The following is a 20,030-nucleotide window of genomic DNA, read 5'->3' on the forward strand; positions in this document are numbered from 1 at the left end:
GCTCTGACTTCTGGAGAAGGCCGGCTGGCCATGTCAGCTCGGGGCCTCAGGTGAGGAGGCATCAAGGAGGGTGAGGCCGAGACACCCCGGGGCAAAGGGGGAAGAGCCAGTCTGGAAAATAGGAGACGAGCTTTCCTGGGTAGAACAGGGGTGCAAGGAGGCTGGCCTCGGTGGCCACGTGTGCGGGTGGGACTTGATGGCAGAGCACTGGGAGCCAAGAAGCCTTTCTATGCGGCGCGGGGCGGACTGGGCTCCCGGGAGGTCGGGGGAGGCTGCTTTTCCAGCAGAATCCTCCCCTTCCTGGGGGCTGGTGCTCAAGGGAAAGCCTTCCTGGCCCAGCTTCCTGGGCTGGGGCTGAGGCCCACGCGGGCATCCTCTCGTCTGCGCAGGAGGCCTGGCCAGGCCGGTCCCTGCTGCAGGGTCCCACTGCTCCCCGAATGCCCCAGCCGTCGCGGCCCAGATCCCCAGCCCCAGAGCATGACACCAGCCAGAAGGGTCGGCTCCGTGGCGTTTGACCTTCGTCCAGCAGAGATTAAACCAATTCCTAATTAATAGCCTGTGGGATAGATGGTTACCTTGGCACAGCTTGCAAGTCATTTAAAGCTTGTCCTCAGGAGGCCCGTCCATAAATCATGGTCCGTGAGCCGAAGGTCTTCCTGGGACACGCCAGCTGTTTGTCAGTGGGCACAGGAGCTCGGGGGCCCCCGAATGTCTGCTTGGGACGGGGTGGGGGATGCCGAAGGAGCTACCCCGGTGAAAAATCTGTCTTTTCTTTCCCAAAATCTGTATTCTCACCTCCACCAGCAGCCCCCAGGAGTCCTGCCAGGCTTGGTTTCCCAGCTCAGCCACTCCTGGTTGCACCCTTGACCTCTCCAGGACCTCAGTGCCCCATCTGTAAGGCGGGCCAGCTCCGGCCCAGCCCCTTGCAGACTTGCTTGAACGTACGGGTGGATTTAAGAGGGGCACATAGAAAGGAACCGAGAACCTTGGAGATTTGGGGTTCGAGAGGTTGCAGAGCTTGAGACCAGCCCCTGAGCTGTAACGCTGGCGACCACTGTACGTGACTGTTTCCCCGCTAAATCTATTCCGCTTCTGTACCGACCACTTTTGTCTTGCACGTGCAGAGTGGGGGTGCCGGCAACTGGGGGTCAGCCGCCCGTTGGGATGTGCCGTCCACTCCGCATCCTGGGATGCATCCATCGGAGCCGTGCTCCCTGCTGTCAGGGAAGGGGGAGGCATGTGCCTTGGCACTGAGTGCCCCTCCGCTCACAGCCCTGCCCGGCTTCCGGGGCATGGCACCTGGGGGGCACTCAGGGCCCCACGCTCAGGAGGTTCCCGCATTTCTGAACGTCCCGCCGTTGCGGTCTTGAAATGCTCAATGATTCTTTAACCTGGGGCCCCGCGAGGGAGGTGGCCGGTGCTCACGGTAGCTGCACCCCGTGCACGGTCCGGCTCACCCCTCCCGAGGTCCCCCTCGGGACGCCGTATCACCCGTTCCGCGGGGGAGGCAACATGACAACATGATTCCATTCGTTCATTCACAAGCTCCTCGGGCACCTGATGGCCATGCCCGGTGCTGGGAATTCATCCCGGGAACCTGCGTTCTAGAAGGTGTGTGTCGGGGGAGCAAAGAAATGACGGTTAACGTTTCAGGCCGTGACAAAGTGCCGTAGAGACAATAAAACGGGGTGATGTGAGGGAGACAGATTTAAGTGTGAGCTTCAGTGCCAGGGAGGCTGGGCCGGGCGCTGGCGTGAAGCTGTGCTTTGCTGCGTCCCTGGGCCCCTTTATAAAGATCCGGGGTTATTTCCAGTCCCCCCCTGTCCTCATAGGACTTCAGTTAGTAGGACCCGTGCGGGAGGGCTCCTTAGCCCACGGGGCTGATTCCCCGTAGGTCCCCACGGCCCCAGGCACCCACAGTACACTCAGGAGGCAGGTGTGGTGGGTGGGTGGGTGAGCGGACGCCCTGCCTCGGTGTCTCCGGGCGTCTCCGGGCGCCTTGGAGGCCCCGAGGCCCGGGGGGGGGGGCGGGGGGCGGGGGGGCTGCTTGCACTTTTGACCTTTCCACCAGCACGGGGAGGCCGGTTTCGATTCTCCCCGCTTCCCCCAGAGGGAGATGGTGAAGCCCAGAGATGCCAAGTGACTCATCCAAAAGTCACACAGCAAATCAGCTCCAGAGCCCCGCGCTTCCCGCCCCCGAGGGCGGTTCAGACACCTGGTGCTGCCAAGGGCCGCAGCCCGGGGCGGATCTGGGAGCTCCGGGGACAGGGGGTCCCTGCGGCCAGGGGCGGCCGGTGGGCAGGCCACGCTGGCACTGCTGACCCCCGAGGGCTCGGCCCCCAGCGCCTCTGCTTCCGCGAAGAGGCCCGAGCTTCCCAGAAAGCCGAGCACAAAAGGCAGGCACTTCCCCAATCTGTTGGGCAGGGCGCCCGCAGCTGACCCCCGGCCCCCGGGGAGGCCGCCCTGGGGTCCCCAGCCGAGAGGCCGACCCCAGATGGAGCGGGGAGGAGGGAGGCGGGAGGGAGGCGGCGCTCCAGCTGGGCCGCTGCCGGCGGGGGGCGGCGAGGGTTCACGCGGCGGCCAGCAGACTGGCTGCGTGTTGCAATGTCTGGTGGCGTTTGCAGCATCCTGTCCGCGGCAGCTGGGGTAACCTCGGGCCGCCGAGCGTGTGTGGCGCAGGCCCGGCCTCCAGGCCGCTGGCACCTTGCATCTCATCTGCAGCTCCGGGGTCAGCCGCGGGCCAGCGGAGCCCTGACGTCACGCGGCGTTTGTTTACCGGGAGGGAGGAAGCTGGGCGGCGGCTGGGGGGCGCCCCGACCGTCCCCCCACTGCCCCCACCTGCCCCCCACCCAATCCCCGCACCCCAGCCCCACTAGGCCCTCCTCTGCCCCATGTGCACCCCGCCCCATCCCCAACGCAGCCCCCCCACCTCCCCTGCCCCCCGCCGGCCCCCACCTGGCCCCTCTGCACCCCAGCCCCAGCCCCACTGGGCCCTCCTCCACCCCATGTGCACCCCACCCCATCCCCAAAGCGGGGGCCGCCCCACCTTCCCTTCCCTCCCCCGGCCCCCACCTGGCCCCTCTGCACCCCAACCCCAGCCCCACTGGACCCTCCTCTGCCCCGTGTGCACCCCACCCAGCCCCAACCTCCCCCCACCCCACCCCCTCGGCCCCCTCATCCCCATCCCCATCCCGGCCCCCCCACCCCTCCGCGCTGCTGCGGACACCTCCCAGACGCCCCCCACCTCCCCCCTCCACATCTACCGCCCACTGCTCCCCTACCCTCTCCTTTCCTTTTCTATCCGCCAAATGGGCTCCCTGCCCAGTCCCCACCCAGGACTCCAGCCCAGCCCCACCCCGCCCCCTCCCGGGACCCCCGCGGGCCCCCACCCTGCGCCCGCCCCTGGGCCCACTTTCAGAAAGACTTCCTGGAGCCTCCTGCCAGACCCGCTGAGGTTTCGCCCGGGCTCCTCCTGCCACCCCCTCAGCCCGTCATGTGAGCGCGGACCCGCCTCCCTGCGGATGGTGGAGGCTCGGTGGCTGGTGGGGGGGGCGCTTTGTTATTGGAAACTGCTGTGTCTCCCCGCGGCTAGGTGGGTTCTAGGTGGGTTCGGGGCGCTGGACTGGCATCGGGGCACCTCTTCCTGCGAGGCTGTCCTTGCCACCTGGGACCCCACCCTCCCGCGGTCCCTCACTTGCCACCCCCGCCCCCCATGCTTGAGCCAAGTGTTCTGGAAGTAGAAGCACCTGGGGGTGGGAGTCAGGATCTTGCTCTTCTCCATACCTGGACCTGCCAGAGCACACCTTCCCTGGAGGGGGAGGCCCCGGGGCTCGGTGCCTGACATCGTTTCCCCATCTTCTCAGGCCAAACCCTCTTCCTGTGGCAGCCAGTCCTGAACCCCTCCTCTCCCCCCAGCTCCACCCAACTGCCCCAGCCCCCCCCACTTTCCATCCCTCTCACCTGTCCCCTGCCTGTAGGGCATCTCCTTACCCCCCCCCCACTGCTCTGGTTCCCACCCTCATTCCAACCTCCCCCCATCCAGCAGTCAGGACTTATTCCAAAATCCAAGTCAGAGGCTGTTATTTCACGGGTCACAAGGCTCTGAAGGGCTTCCATTCTCGCTGGGAGTAGAATTCAAAGCCCCCCATCACCCCCCCCCCAGCTACATTCCCTAATTTCATGTCTCCCACTCAGCTCTGCCCCTTGACCTCCCCCAATACCCTGAGCTCATTCCCCCACCCCCACCCCCGGGCCTTTGCACTGGCTGTTCCCTCTGCCTGGAAGGTTCTTCCCCTGATGTCTGCATCCTTCCCTCTTTCACTTCCCTCAGTCTGCCCAAATGTTACCCCGCCGGAGGGGCTTTCCCTGCCCCCACTTGCATTTAATACCACTCCTACCCCGTGACCGTCCACCTAGCCGGTCCTGCCCCGCCCATGCACCTTTGGCCACCTGCATGTATTACATAGTCGACTTGGTCCTATGTTCGTTGTCCTCGTCCTCCCCATTCCCATGAAAGCAAATGCCGGGAGAGTGGGATGAACTTGTGCCCTGCCGTGTTCCAGGGCTTGCGACCCTGCCCCGCACGTAGCCGCCACGCAGTAATCTCCCTCGAATGTGTGAGTGAGTGAGGACAGGGAGTGGTGGAGGAGCTTGGCTTTGGGGTTCAGGTTGAAGCATTGCTTCGAGACTTGTGGCAGCGTAGCCCGCGTGGGTGACTCGGCCTGTCTGAGCTTCAGCCCTGCACTGCAGTAGTGGCCACGTTTCTCAGGATGGTGCTACCGACGGTGTGCACCGTGCTACAGGGTGGCCTGCGACCGCTGGCTCTGCTCTCCCCCTCTCGCCACCTCGAGGTCAGGTGGTGTTCTCTACCAGGAGGTCCAGACGGGGGAACTGAGCAGAGGTCATGGGGCTTCAGCTAAGCAACTCTGGCCCGGGTTTTCCCACCCCGCCACCCCTCCCCCCAGCTTTTGCCACGTGTGGTCAAAGGGTAGACAGAAGGAGGTGCAGCCCTGGGGGCCAGGCCCATAGGCTCTTAATGTTTGTGAAAAGAAACATCAGCCCTTGAGTTTCTGGCTGGAAGTGGGAAGTTGTTCTGCTCTTCTGCAGAGTCAGCCTTTGAGGTAGTTTCCCCTGGAGGGTTTTCCCAGTGGCTCCCGAACCAAAAGGATTCACAAGAGTCACACCCTGGGATGGGACGGGACGTAGCCCAGTGGTCACACTTGGATTCTGAACAGTTGCGGAGACATGGCTCTTGGCAGATGGAAGTATGAGGTGGTGGGGGGCGGGTGGGGGGTGCCCTCTATCCTCAGGGACGTAGGACCTCCTTCACGGAGGGAGATGTGCGGCCCAGGGACCGGGAGAGATCTGGACAGTAAAAGAGCAGGGGCGTGCACAGGGATGTTTATGGCGTCTTCATGCCTAACTGCCAAGACTTGCACCTCCTGGCCCTCCCGTAGGTGAACGGATAAATCAGCCGAATCCTTCAAACAATGGGCTGTTATTCGGCACCAAGAAGAAACAAGCTATGAAGCCACGAAAAGACATGGAGGCACCCTGTGTGTTACCCAGTGAAAGGAGCCAGCCTGAAGAGGCTGTGTACGGTGATTCCAACTCCGTGACATTCTAGAAAAGGCCGAACCACGGAGTTCTTTAAAGGGTCATTCATTGCGGGGGGTTGGGAGGAGGGGAGGATGAACAGGTGCAGCACAGGAGACTTTTCGGGCAGTGAAGCTCTGTGTGGTGGTGCAGTGGTGGGTACATGTCGTCATACGTTTGTCCAGACCCACAGAATTTACACCGGGAGTGAGCTCGGGTGTCAGCTGTGGACTCCGGGTGGTAGGGACGCGTCGGCGCGGCGTCCTCAGCGGTGGCAAGGGCACCTGCCACCCTGCTGGGGGATGTTGGGATGTTGGCAGTGGGAGGCCGTGCAGGAGTGGGTGCGGGGGGGGGGCGTGGGAAGTCTCTGTACCTTCTGCTCAACTTTTCCGTGAACCTAGAACTGCTCTAAAAAAACTAAATCTTAAAAAAAAAAAAAAAAAAAAAAAGCCTCCAGGGGCCCCATAGTGCCTATGGATCAAACACGTTCTTGGTCCCAGTGGTCAAGGGCGGTGGTGATTGGACTCTACCTCGACCCGTCCGTGCTGCCGCCCTCTCCCGGGGCCTCCACGCCACCAGCTCCGCGGGACCCCACGCATGCGGCTGCCCCCCTGGAAGAAGTCTCCTCTTTTCTCTGTGTGTCCCTTTTCTGCCCCTTATAAGGACACCTATCTTTGGATTTTAGGGTCCACCCTAATCCAGGGTGATCTCTTCTCAAGATCCGTAAATTAATCGCATCTGCAAAGACCCTTTTTCCAAACAAGATCACATTCGTGGCAATCAGGGGTTGGGACTGGACGTACCTTCTTGGGGGACACAAGTCAAGCTGTTCACCCCCGCAGGGCCGCCGTGAGGACTACACCTAAAGCGCCTAGAGCAGGGCCTGGCACACAGTGAGCGCCCCAGGAGCATTAGCCGGGGCCGCGGTCCGCCCCTCCTCCTCGTCCACGGGAGGACCACGGATGCTCCCGGCCCACCCTCTCCCCCCACCACCTGCCCTGGGCGCCACACTGGCCTGTGCTCGGGACAGTGGCTCCTGTCCTCACCTGCCCTCTCACCTCAGCCTCTAAAGGCCCCTGGTCTCCTCTCAGGGGGCTGATGGTCGTCACTGTCACCCACACAGCAAATACTTGGTTGGTGGGACCACGTGCTGCCCCGTGGCAGGTAGACGCTGGCCATCCAGTCCTTGTCGCTGCTGTGTGCTCAGTGACAGCTGTGCGATGAAGACATACGTATGTCTCTTTATGGGGTCACTTTGCTCCCGCAGGGGAAGTGCGGTGGCCAAGGGCACAGGACTGGGCCTCACGGCCAGCAGGCTGGAGTCCCCGCTGAGTACCTTCGGGTGTGTCCGTGCCTCGGTTTTCTCACTTACAGAACGGGCTCAGCCTCCCTCCTAGCGCTGTCAGGGGACTAGGGGAGAGACTGCAGCGGGGGTCCCACAGCAAGCCCGCGGTAGCCAGAACCTTCTCGGCGGCCCGGGCAGGGAATGCAGCCCTGGCGAGCCTGTCCTGCCTGTCACGCGGGCAGCTTGGTGGAGCAGGAGCGGGAAGGGGGAGCCGCCTCCAGCCCAGCTCCCATGCAGGGAGGCCCGGTGCCTTTGCCGGGGCCGGTGGAAAGCTCACAAAGTCCAAAAGGTCTCGGGGCGGCGTCCCATCGCTGTCCTGGATGTGGGGGCGTTGCCTTTGGACGAAGTGCTGGTAGGCTGGCTGCGTGCGCGGGGACGACAGGCTGGCGCTCCCCGTGGGCGAGAGTAGAGGCAGCCGGTTGGGGTCCATCCCCAGGAAAAAAAGCTTCTGTCCTGGAGAAGAAAGGGTTAAGGATCCAGAGCCATAGCATGAAACTTTATTTTTAGCAACAGAATCTTTGTACAAATGGCCCTTCTAGAAGACTAATAAAAGTGGCACCTGGGTGGCTCAGTTGGTTAAGTGCCCAACTCTTGGTTTCCGCTCAGGCCCTGATCTCAAGGTCCGGGGATCCAGCCCCTGTTGGGCTCCACACTCAGCAGGGAGTCTGCTTCTCTCTCCCCCTCCCCCCTCTGCTGCTAAAATAAATAAATGAATATATATATATATATATATATATATATTTTTTAATGTGGGTCTGGAGCCCGATGCAAACCTGGAGCCTGATGCAGGGCTGATCCCAGGACCCTGGGACCACCTCCCAACCTAAGGCAGATGCCTGACCAGCTAAGCCACTCAGATGCCCCAATCTTTTTTTTTTTTTTTTTTTAATGTCACCGCTCCAGGTGGCCAGGACCCTGGCTACCAAGCCTCCCACCCCCAGGGTCCCCAGAGCTCAGCATGAAACCCTCTCCTGGGAAATCTTCCTACAGGGCGCCCTGCACCCCACCCTGAGGTTGGACAGAGTCCCCACCTCCGTGGGCCGGGGGTGTGGACAAAGGAGGGTCTTTCTAAACCGGAGAGGTCCCTAAGATCCTGTGATTCTGCCCCAGTTAAGGCTGTGTCTGGCAGCAAGGCAGCGAAGGCCAGTTGGGGTCCTCCAGGCGTCTGTCACCCCAGTGACTCCAGTTTTATGGGGGGATAGTGGGATCTTCTGGGAGCAAGGGGGGGACCTATTTCTGTTCTTGGATTAATAGGAATAATAATAGCTCGTATTTACCATATCCTTCTGCACCTTCCCAGCCACCCTTTGAAATTAATAACGTGAATTGATAGGGAGGCCCCGTGGGTTTTCTCAGTCTGTGTAACGCCTGAGCGGCGCATCGGAGAATTGAGCCCGTCCGGCTGCTGAGCCTGTGTTCTAGGCCACTCTACTCAAAAGGACGGGGATCTCTTTTTGGAAATGGACGGGGCTATGAAGGAGGGGAAAAGTCAAAATTTAACTTGTACCGGAGGGCGCGTGTCCGCACCCCTGCAGGGCACTCACCCACCCCTTCCTGGCCACACTGATTTTTTTGTTGCTTGCCCGTTCTCGTCTGGCCACAGGGATGGATCCGTATTGATGTCTTCCCGCTGGAGGTGCTAAGAGCGGAGGAAAGCTCTGCAGCTCTAAATCGCGACCCTCCCAGCCCCTACCCTGCCGTGGTTTGGGGTCTCTGGTGGGTATTTTCTTCCTTCTGAGAAGCCAACCCAACCCCACTCCGCTCCAAGACGTGGAGCCCATGAGACATGAACTGTTCTGCTAAAGACGTTCCCAGGGACCCGGATCTTTCCGGGGCTGCCAATTATAAACAGATGCTCCTCCCGGGACCCACCCAGAGACCACCCAGCTCACGTCACTGGGGGGGGGACCGTGCTCCGCAGCGGAGCTCCAGCAACGAATGCCAAGTCCAGGCGTTCGTGCAAAGCCCTTCTGGGCAGAGAAAGCAAGACTGGGTGGAGAAGAGTCACTCACTGTTCTCTGGTCAGCAGATTTTTCTAGAGACCTCCCGGAGCCAGTGGCATGTGACAGTGTTAGCTGGCTTTTACTCCGCGCCTGGTGCTAAGGTTGTAGGATGGACAGAGGGGATGGGATTCCCCGGAGGGCCTTGCCAGCTTGTGGGGAGGCGGCGGTCAGCATGGGCGGTGGGCACTGCGCGTCCTCAGTCCCCCTGCACCGCAGCTTGTAAGCGGACGGACCTCGGGCGAGTCCTCTGACCTGCCGGGGCCTCACGGGAGAACGGACAGAGTAACCTTAACCACTTAGGAACTGTGAGGATGAACGGAAAAGACCCGGAGGTACCGAGCCCGTGGGAGTGCTCACTGGCTGCTGGCTGTCGTGGGCATGGGAGGGAGGATGGAAGGAGCCACCGGGAGCTGCAGAACGGAGGGGCCCTTCAGGCGGGGTTCTGTAGGACGAGCAGGAGCCCAAGTAGCCTTGGCATCGACAGCAGAGAAAACCGGCCCGTGCCGGGCACCAGGTAGGGTCACAGGGGACTCGGAATGGGGGAGATGGATTCCCTGCCCCCGAGAGGCAGGATGCAGACGGCAGCTGGTGAGGACAGCGCGCGTGATGCGAGCGTGTAAACCCTGACTGTGCGGCCTGGGAGCCTCCGCACTCACTCACACAACCACCGGGAGAGAGATCCAAACGGGCAGCCCCGTTGCGGTGGAGGGGAGCTCCCAGGAGGCAGCGTGGGGGCGCCGGGGGGCGGGAGCCAACCTGGGCCAAAGGCTGACGCTCAACCACGGAGCCCCCAGCGGCCCCTGACGTCCAGCTCTTGATTTCGGCTCAGGTTATGATCCCGGGGTCCTGGGATCAAGTCCTGCATCTGCTCCCTGCTCAGCGGGGCGTCTGCCCCTCCCCCCCATTCTCTCTCACAAACAAATAAATAAATAAAAAACACCTGTTCGGTTTTTAGGGTTGACCTCGTCCTATGCGGACAAGGCTGCAGTCTTCCCACGACGTTAGATCCCTCAGTACTTTCCGGGTGGTGAACGCGCATCATTCTAACAGCTGCAGCTGAGGGGTGTCCAGAGGCCATGCCCGGTGTCCCAGGCCTTCACCTCAGCAGGGGTGGGTGCTGACCGCGGGGGGGGCCCGCTTCTGGAGCCTCACCCCCCGCAGCACCCCGTGACAGAGGCGGTGGCTTCTCTCCTGCTGGGAAACCTCGGCCCGCATCCCAGCTCAGTTGGCTGCGTGACCGCAGAGAAGTAGCTTAGGCTCCCTGGGCCGCGGTTTCGCCATCTGTACCGTGGGCACAACAGGGCTTCCTCATCAATCCCCAAATTTACTTATTTATTTTTTAAAGATTTTATGTATTTATTCACTAGAGACACAGGCAGAGGGAGAAGCAGGTTCCCTGAAGGGAGCCCGATGTGGGACTCGATCCCGGGTCTCCAGGATCACGCCCTGGGCCAAAGGCGGTGCTAAACCGATGGGCCACCCGGGCTGGCCCAAACCCCAAATTTAAATGAAGTCCCCGCACTCACCCTCGATCCCACTCGCCATAATGTGTGTCTGACGGTTTTCTCGCCCGTCACTGTCCCCTCGCTGGAACACGGGCTCCCCGGGGCAGGCACCACGTCCATTTGGTTCTGTGTTGGGCCTCAGCACCGGGCAGGGCAGTCCTGTGGGCAGACAGATAGACAGACGACTGCGACAGACGGGGAGCGACAACACGGCGGCTGGGCACCCACGCCGGAAGGACGCGGGGGCCGTCGGGGCAGGTTCTCATGCAGGACCCCAGCCCACTGCGCCTGGAGGTCGGGGGCTCCCCTGCCACGGGACGGGGGCCCTGGGCTCTGATCCTGCATCCGTGGCCCCCGAGGGCGACTCCGGGCAGTCACTTCGCACCTGTGAGCCGCAGAGGCTCGGCCGGAAAAGTGGCTCACGGCCTCCGCTGGGGCTGCTGGGGGCTGGGGCCGGCAGGGGTGGCCCACGGGTGGGAAGCCCCTTACTTAGGAGCCCAGCCTGAGAGCGGGTCCAGGGCCACGGCCCTCCCGCCTCCATGGGCAGCCCTGGGAGGTAGCTCTGAGGAGGCCAACTGGGTTCCGGGGCCGCTCAGCCCGCGCTCCTCAGGCCCGTGCCCTCCCCCCGCCCACCCGCCCCCTCGTTCTGGCTCTGGGGGACGTGGGCAGGGGCCACATGGGCAGGCCTGCCGGGCTGCACCTGCCGGTGTCCTGGCCAGTGACTCTGGGTCCTCTGAGGGGTCTGAGCAGGGGACTGGATGAGGAGAAGCTGGGAAGGGGCCGTGGCAGGAGCAGCTCCAACTAGGCCTCCACTCAGCTCTCTCTCCCTCCTGTCCCCAGAGGACCAGCCCCAGGCCACCCAGCAAGACTCACACGCCTAGGCCTGGGCCTCGTTTTCGTCTGAGACTGACCCCTTGCCCCCTTCCAGGGTCCAAGCTCTGACCTGCCTCTTCACCTCACAACTCCGCCCCAGGACGGTTTTGAGGCTCTGGGGAAATCTGGATCTCACCGAATCTTGGTCCAAGCAGACTCTGCATTGCAGGTCCTGGGACCCTAAAGGGCTCAAAGGAGATGGGATGGTCTCAGCCTTAAACCCCCTCCCAGCCCAGCCTACCTGTGGCCTTGAACATTTGTTCACTCAGCAAATGGCACATGCGCTCCTGGGCCCTGGAATATGGAAACAACAAGCCAGACTTGAGGACCCCAGGGGGCTCCCAGCCGGTGGGGTTGGCGTGAAGTGGGCAGAAAGCAAACCTGTCCTAGGGCCCAGGGAGAGGTGGGGGCATGAGTAGAAGGAAGAAAGGAGATGTGGAAGGAAGGAAGGAAGGAAGGAAGGAAGGAAGGAAGGAAGGAAGGAAGGAAGGATTGGGTGGGTGGATGGAAGAAAGGATGGATGGATGGATGGATGGATGGATGGACGGAGGGAAGGAAGGATTGGATGGGTGAATGAAAGGATTGGGTAGGTGAATGGAAGGAAGAAAAGGAAGGAATAAAAGGATGGATGGATGGATGGATGGACGGACAGATGGGGTAACAAGGGAGGATGGTAGACACCGGTGACCATGACCACAAGGCAAGGCTGGGGCTTGGTGGAGCGGAGGATGCTCACCTCGAGTTGCCTGCCTACAACAGATGTTTGTTTTCTTCTTCCTGAGTGAGTCTCCCTGGCCCTCCGGGAGGAACACGTTCTAAGTCTGTCTTGAGTTCAGCAGACGGGAAGGCGTCCCCCGGGGCCCGTCGAGTCGAGTCTGTCTGCACGTGGTGCGCTTCTGTGGTCACGGAGAGCCACTGGTGGAATCCTTCCTTGCAAAACCCATCCTGCACTTTCAGATTCAGTTGCAGGAAATAAAGTGGTTGGACTTCGGTGGGGTCTCCAAACCCGGGCTTTCCCAGGGATGTTTCAGAGGTCGAGAAAAACACTTTTATTTTCTTTTTAAAAATACTTCAAAAGTTTAAAAAAAGGGATCCCTGGGTGGCGCAGCGGTTTGGCGCCTGCCTTTAGCCCAGGGCGCGATCCTAGAGACCCGGGATCGAATCCCACGTCGGGCTCCCGGTGCATGGAGCCTGCTTCTCCCTCTGCCTGTGTTTCTGCCTCTCTCTCTCTGTGTGACTATCATAAATAAAAATTTAAAAAAATAAATCTTAAAAAAAAAAGTTTAAAAAAAAAAAGTAAAGCCATGGGAGACCTGACCAGCTCCTTAGTGGTGGAGACCGCCAGCTACACCCTTTGGGGGCCCTTTCCACTTAAGTAAAAGTCCTGAGATTTTAGGTACACAGTTGATAAACTGTTCCCACCCCCAACCACTTGCGTGTGTGACTTTTCCCTCTGCCGTGTCACAAAGCAGACTGGAGAGATCCACGGGGCTCTGGGTGCTGGGTTGAGCCACCTCCGTCACCCCCACTTGAAAATGTTGGCCTGCCCAGCACAGCCTTCCCCTTCTCGTTACCAGAGGAAGAACGTATGCAGTTGGACGTGCAGTTTCTTCCTTTCCCTTGTTTCACACCCCGAGACCCATATTGGGTTTTATTTTTCAAGGAGGAATTTCGTCGATAATTTTAGAAAGAAAGAAGAAACAAAAATAGAAACCCACCGGACTAATCCCCAGGAAAACCTCAACTCTTCCTTTTATCTTTTTTTTTTTTTTAAGATTTTTTTTCTATTTATTTCTGAGAGAGAGAGACAGAGACGGAGACGGAGAGGAGGGGCACAGGGGGAAGGGGAGGGACGAGCCGACTCTGCCCTGAGACGGCCGACCCGGATTCGATCTCGCCACCTAAGCCAAAATCAAGAGTTGGATGCTTGGCAGGCTGAGCCACCCAGGCGCGCTCTTCCCTTTATTTTGCCTCCAGCCCCCCCGCCGGCCCTCTGTGCTGACGAAGCTGAGTGTCAGCCAGGTTTCTTAGCTGCCCCGTCTTCCTTCGCCCTTTTACCGACGACGGGGCCTCAGTGGCCCATGCCCTGTCGTGTCGGGGGAGGTGGCTGTTCTCGCTTAGGCCAAGGTGAGAATTAGCCAGGCTTGTCCTCGGAGCCGTCTGTGGCCAGCCCTTCATAGATGTGTCCCACCCCGTTAGGAATCCATCTATCGCCCCACCAGGGGCACCTCCTCGTGGGCTGGGTCCCACGTTCGTTCCCTGTGGGGGCAGCGGCGTCTGCTGGCGCCCCTGCTCGCGCCCCCTCCCCAGTGCAGCCACAGCTCGGTGGAGCGCTCCACTTCGCCTCGGTGGGCCTCACGGCCGGACCTTCCAGTCCATTCTGGCGGCGGCTGCTCATAAACCCGGCTCTGGATCTAATGGGAGAGAGGCCAGCTTGTTCTGAGAACGTTCCGGAGAACCGTGCGGAGGGGGTCCTGCTGCGCCTGGCTGGGAGGGCAACTGGAACTGGGCTGGCAGGGGGCGTCCCGTGGAGACGAGTGTGTCGGGAGGACTTGCAGGAAGCACAACCACCGGTCGGTCGTAAATGGGCTCGGGAACCGCTCGTTCACTTCAGAAGCCACATGTCTAGAAAAGCATCTTGTTGAGGTGCTTTGCATACTCTTTGGGTCGAACCAGATTGGGCAAGTTGCTGAATTTCTGATGCCAGTCCCTGCATCACGATGGCTTAACTAATGACCGCCTGTTGGGTGCTGTCCTCCTCTCCTTCCAGATTGTTCTCTGGGGCCGGACTGAGAAATGCCTGAAGGAGACGACGGAGGAGATTCGGCAGATGGGCACCGAGTGCCACTACTTCATCTGTGACGTGGGCAACCGGGAGGAGGTGTACCAGACGGCCAAAGCCGTCCGGGAGAAGGTGAGGGCCCACCCTGAGCTCCGCTGGGCACAGAATGCCAGCCTCCGGGACCGTTCGCACCGGCCTGGGACAGAGCGTGGCCACCGGCAGAATGGCTGTTTCCGGGGCGTCCCTGGGACTCTCCGCGAGTGGCCCAGGCTGTGTGTGCGTGAGGGGGCCCGGGCACGAGTGTGTTACCTGCGGCAGGGATTGGGGCTGGGGCTGGATTGCACAGCAGGAGGAATCACCTGTCGGCCCCTTGGGAAGCTGAGACCTTATGTGTCCTAGAGCCTGGGGGCAGATGGCCCATTGCCTAGTCCCGACTCCAATCCTTGTCGTGACTCCGGCCGCCTGTTTGCACTGCGTGCACCAGTGAGCCGCCAGAGAGCAAAACCCACCCCGTTTTGGTATCTGGCCCATGTGAACGTCAACTGCTTTCGTGTAACGATAAGCTCGTTTGTCATAACCGTGCTCTACGCCGTAAAGTCCTCTGGGCCTCAGATCAGTCATCTGGGCCGGAGGGCGGGCACCTCCTTCCCACAAGTCCGGGTTGACGCTCCGGGAGATGATGTGGTTGCCCGGGGGTGCACAGCCAGCGTTGCGGGGGCAGGTCCTCCCACCGGGGCCGGCTGCCCTCACGGCCCCACGGCGCCCTTGCCCACAGGTGGGCGACATCACCATCCTGGTGAACAACGCGGCCGTGGTCCACGGGAAGAGCCTGATGGACAGTGACGACGATGCCCTCCTCAAGTCCCAGCACATCAACACGCTGGGCCAGTTCTGGGTAAGGGCCTGTCCCGGGCCCCGGGCAGCCCCGGGGTGACAGTGACCTGTTCCTTCCCTCCTGGGTGCCGTGGGGGCAGGGGGAGAGGCTCAGGGGGATGTCCGAGGACAAGGCGGCCGGCCAGCCCCAGGAGACATCCAGACGTACAGAAATGTGGAGGTCAGCACCCTCGGCGTCCCCCTCCCGTCCTAGGAGTGCCCGTCACCAGAGGGGTGCATGTGCCTGGGGCGGCCTGTTCGCCCCAGAAGCTTAGAGGGGCTGCCGGAGGCCGCGGTGCCCCACACTGACCTCCCGCCCGCCCCCAGACCACCAAGGCCTTCCTGCCCCGCATGCTGGAGCTGCAGAACGGCCACATCGTGTGTCTCAACTCCGTGCTGGCGCTCTCTGCCATCCCCGGTGCCATCGACTACTGCACGTCCAAAGCCTCGGCCTTCGCCTTCATGGAGAGCCTGACCCTGGGGCTGCTGGACTGCCCAGGAGTCAGCGCCACCACCGTGCTGCCCTTCCACACCAGCACCGAGATGTTCCAGGGCATGAGGGTCAGGTCAGTGAGCCGGGACTCACCGCCCCGCAGCCCAGGCCCACGGCAGATTGGGGCAGGGGCTCCGAGGGTGCACCGGGGGCGCTGAAATGTTCAATATCTCAGAAGCCCTTGATCTCTGGCTTTGTGGTCTCGCGCCCGATCCTCCGTCTGCAGGGCAGGGGGGTACGGAGGGGCTGTAGGGTCCTGCTCCTCGGGTCAGGGGACTTTACAAGCCAGCAGTGCTCCATGCGCGCAGCGGGATAGTCCCCAGCCATCTAAAGAGAATGGAGTGCTAACACCTAAACAGCACGGACGAGTCTCGAAGTATTGCTGAGCCAAAGAAGCCAGACGCAGCAGGGTGCATTCTTCACGGGTGCACCGCCCGCCCGAAGCTCTAGGGCAAGCAGATCCAGGCCACGGTGGGAGGAACCAGAACACTGACCGTCCCTGGAGGGATGGGGACGGAGCTTGGGAGGAGGCACCAGGGAACTTTCTAGGCTTTTCAAAATGTTCTCTCTTCCCTATCTGAGTGGCAGTTACATAGGTAAAAACTGCACTAACGATGGATGCCCTTATGTTGCATCAAATTCGAGCTCAATTTAAAGAGATGCTGAAGCCCAACCACTCTCCTCAAGGCCAATTAAGTCAAAGGGAATGGGAACCATTGGAGTACAGCTCATGCTTTGGAGCCAGCCACCCGGGGAGCCACCTCACCTATACCTGTAATGCGCCCTGTGACCCTGGGTCCAGGGGCTCCCACTGTGGCCTCCCTTGCTCATCTGTAAAATGGGATGATGAGTGGGACGCCTGGGTGGCTCATTCGGTTAAGCCTCTCTTGATTTCGGCTCAAGTCATGATGTCATGATGTCAGGGTTGTGAGATGCAGCGTTGGGCTTCACACTGGGCAGGGAAGAAGGGATGGTGGGAAGGGAGGGAGGAAGGAAGGACGGATGGATGGAAGGAAAGAAGGAAAAAAATGGGTTGATGTGGGTGTCCACACCTAGGGTTCTGGGATAAGGATAAAATGGGACCCGGCATGGAACTCCGTATGTGCATACAGTAAGTGCCCAATAGTTGGTGCTGTGATGATACGGGGTTGTGAAGGGGCATGAGGTCATAGGTGGAAGGACATGCCGGGCCACCCAACAGCTACTTTCCTTGCTTTCTGCAAGCAGCTGTGATGATAGGTTTGCCTTCCAAATTAGACGCACCGGCTTCCTCCAAAAACGAGGACCACGTGGAAGGTCCTGGTGGGAACTGAGTGAGCCAGCTGGTGGAGGGCCCTCCGCAGAGCGTGAGCCACGTGGGGATCACTCGGTCCCCTCAACGGTTATCACCGAGAGTGGGTTGGTGACACCACGGTGTCTCTACACTTGCAAAACCTTGAGCCAGTTTTGCCGCCTCTCTGAGCCGTACTTTGCTCATAGCTAAGAATGGAAATGGTATTTCCCTCGGGGGCTCCCGGGGAGGGTGTCCGGTGCAAGGCCTGCACGCAGGTGCTCAGAACCGCCACCCCGGCCGCCCTCACCCTCGGCGAGCATCTCCGCGGACACACATGTGATCCGTCTTCCTCGCAGATCACACCTTCCGTGCGCCCCGGAAATCCGTATTTCCACCTGACTCACCTGCAAATCCTCATAGATCCTGTATTTAGGGCGGGTTGGATTAATGACAGCTACTGCCCCCCCATCACCTCTTTTCATCTGGGCATACAGGAGGTGCCCAGTAAACGCACATTGGATGGAAGATCAGCAGGGGCACTCGGGGCTTCAGCTGGGCTGCAGCACACAGACCCTCCAGGCGTGCCCGTGTCACCTCCTGGCACTCTCCTCTCACCACGTTAAGGGAACACAAGGCTCCCCCAAGCCATTTCTCCGCAGGGGTGCGGAGTAGGGCCCAGACAGCCCAGGCCCAAGCCCCAGTTCTGTGCGACCTTGCACAAGGTACTTAGCTTTTCTGTGCCTTGTTTCATCTCTAGGAAGGGATCAGTACCGTACCCCCTGCCCCGCAGGTTAGGTGATCTCCGAGGTGGGAATCCACCAGCCTGCCTGGCAGGTCGGAAGCACTGGGTGACGGTTGGTTACCTGTGGATGAGCCATGTCTAACCAACTGCCATTTCTTAGGGGGAAAGAGAAGAAGAAAAAAAGCATCGGCTTCCTCGCCTGGGGCTCAGGCTGACCTGGCTTGAGCACCCCCACGTCCCCAAAGCCTCAGCTTCCTTCTCTGTGAATTAGAGCAAATGGCTCCTGCTGCATTTAGCAGAGGCCTGGCCCTTAGGGAGCCTCATCCCAGCGTGGGGCTCAGGCCAGGCGCCTCCCAGCAGGCATGAGCGCGCTCCCTGTCGCTTGCCAATCCGATCGTTCGTTTCCCACCCCCACGGAGAGCAGAGAGTGCGCCGCAATGGGTGAAGGGCTCAGGCAGCGAGGCGGGGGGGCTGCGGCGGCTGGGCACAGAAGGACATGGCCGCAGACCCCTGCCTCCAGACAGGACGAGCAGGACACACTGGGGAGCAGCAGGGTGTTCAGCGTCCATGTGTTCAGCAAGCGTGTAGTGAGCACCCACTGTGTGCCAGACCCTGCACCCAGGGGATAAGACAGGGAGCAAGACTGACCGGACTGTGCCCTTGTAGAACTCACAGTCTGATGGGGGACACAGGCCACCAAGAGGGACCAAGCAGGCCAGCAAGGCCATTCTAGATGTGGTCAGTGGAGTCGAGGGAACTAGGGGACCAGAGGCCACCCTGAGTGGACGGGCCGGGAACCCTCCCTGGGGGGACAGCTGGTAAGAGGCCCTGAGCCGGCAAAGAGCTCAAGTGGCAAGAACAGAAAGGTTGGCCAGGATTGCAGGAGCAGAGGGACCAGGCCGGGAGGGACAGGGGGTAGGCAGGGCTGGCGAGAGGGCTGGGAGCCCGGGGAGGGCGCGTCTGAGCCCGGCCGCAACAGGACCTGAGCGACGCTTCAGAGGATCCGTGGGAAGCATCTTGGAGATTGGGTCCCAGGGGGAGGGCCACGAGACCTCCGTTCTCAAGGGGAGACTCACTGGGAAGGAAAGTGCCAGCACTTCTGGGGCAGCGGTGGGGGCGGGCAGACCGTCCCAAAGGGGCCTCCAGCCTCCCAAACGGCAGAAGCCAGAGGGATGCCCAGGTACCTTGGCCACGGAGGGGTCAGCACAAGCGCTTGCTTCTCCGGAAGAAACCCATCTTGCCTCTCCCTGGGTCAGGTTCCCCAACCTCTTCCCGCCGCTGAAGCCGGAGACGGTGGCTCGGAGGACGGTGGAAGCGGTGCAGCTCAATCAAGCCCTGCTCCTCCTCCCGTGGACCATGCACGCCCTCATTATCTTGAAAAGGTACGGGCAGGGGGAGGAAGCTGGGGCCAGGCCTTGTGCTGGGGACGCCAGGTGGGGAGGAGGTGGCCGCGTGTGATCGATTAGTCATGTCTGCCACGGGCGTGAGAACCAGCAGAGGTGCCCCGTGTGCCAGGGGTTTCCTACACCGCGGATGGAGCCGCAGTTCCGAAACCTGTAGGTCTCAGGAGTCCTTTACAATCTTAAAAATTACAGGAACCCAATGCCCCCTCCTTTTTTTTTAATGTTGTATCTATTTTTAAATGTTTTTAATGTTTTAATTTTTTTTAAGGTTTTTAATGTTGTATCTATTATTAGCTACCCTTTGAGAAATTAAAAGGGAAACATTTTTACAAGATTTATATATTTGTTTCTACTTAAAACATTTATTCATTTATAAACAGCAGTAACAAATCCATTTCCTTTCCTTGTTAACATAAATATATTTTTATAAAAGGCGTATTCCCCCCCCCCCCCAAAAAAAGAAAAAGTAGTAGGAAGAATGACCTTTTTTGCATTTTTGCAACGTTCTTTATTGGCTGACTGAACTACAGACAACTGGATGCTTATATCTGCTTGGGATTTTAATCGGTTGTGATGTCACGCGGCCTCCAGAAAACTCAGCTGCGTGGGGTGCGAGAGGAGTGCAGAGGCAGATAGGTCGTAGTGTTATTACGAAGACGGTCTGACCTCTGAAGGGACTGCAGGATCCCCCAGGGGTTCCTGGGTCACACTTTGAGAACCACCGTTCCAGAGACTAGTGCTTGGCCCCGATGACGGTCAGGAAGTTCAGTCTAATGCGGGGGGATAACCGGGATCTCAATGTTTGGGACTCACAGAAACACCCCGGGGGCTGGGCTGGTCGGGTGGGACGTACAGATGGGATGAGGACAGGTGACCCCCGGAGGTGAGCTTCAGAGGAGATCCTCCTCCTTCAGAGTCAGCCCAGCATCACATTTCCTAGGACCTCCTAGGCTTTGAGCAGCACATCCTGCCCATCCCAGTCTCACCCTGAAGGGGCCGTTCCAGGTGCCCACCCAGACCTGGTGCTCAGGGCCCGTGGACTCCGGGCTCCTCTGGGCCTCCGGACTTCTCTTGCCCCCACCCCCCGCTCCCCCACTCCCTACACCCCTCTGACCTGAAAGGCCTTTTCGGGAAGTGCGGGAC

The 20,030-nt window shown here is 60.4% G+C and overlaps 1 protein-coding gene across 3 annotated transcripts in view; it reads left to right on the forward strand.

Annotated features, from left to right (window-relative positions):
- Positions 1-20,030, forward strand: part of DHRS3 (dehydrogenase/reductase 3) — a 36,599-nt gene that overhangs the window by 15,074 nt on the left and 1,495 nt on the right. Inside the window, exons 1-5 of one of the 3 annotated variants that reach the window (XM_041765337.1) lie at positions 4,595-4,616; positions 14,092-14,235; positions 14,879-14,998; positions 15,304-15,542; positions 18,741-18,866. In XM_041765337.1, the coding sequence (XP_041621271.1) occupies positions 14,152-14,235; positions 14,879-14,998; positions 15,304-15,542; positions 18,741-18,866 (569 nt within the window). In that variant the 5' untranslated portion in view covers positions 4,595-4,616; positions 14,092-14,151. Of the gene's footprint in view, positions 1-4,594; positions 4,617-9,111; positions 9,276-14,091; positions 14,236-14,878; positions 14,999-15,303; positions 15,543-18,740; positions 18,867-20,030 lie in introns of those variants that run through there. The other 2 variants (XM_041765338.1, XM_041765336.1) reach the window with 2 other exon arrangements.

Source organism: Vulpes lagopus, chromosome 8 (genome assembly GCF_018345385.1).
Source record: "Vulpes lagopus strain Blue_001 chromosome 8, ASM1834538v1, whole genome shotgun sequence".
Classification (NCBI taxonomy): domain Eukaryota; kingdom Metazoa; phylum Chordata; class Mammalia; order Carnivora; family Canidae; genus Vulpes; species Vulpes lagopus.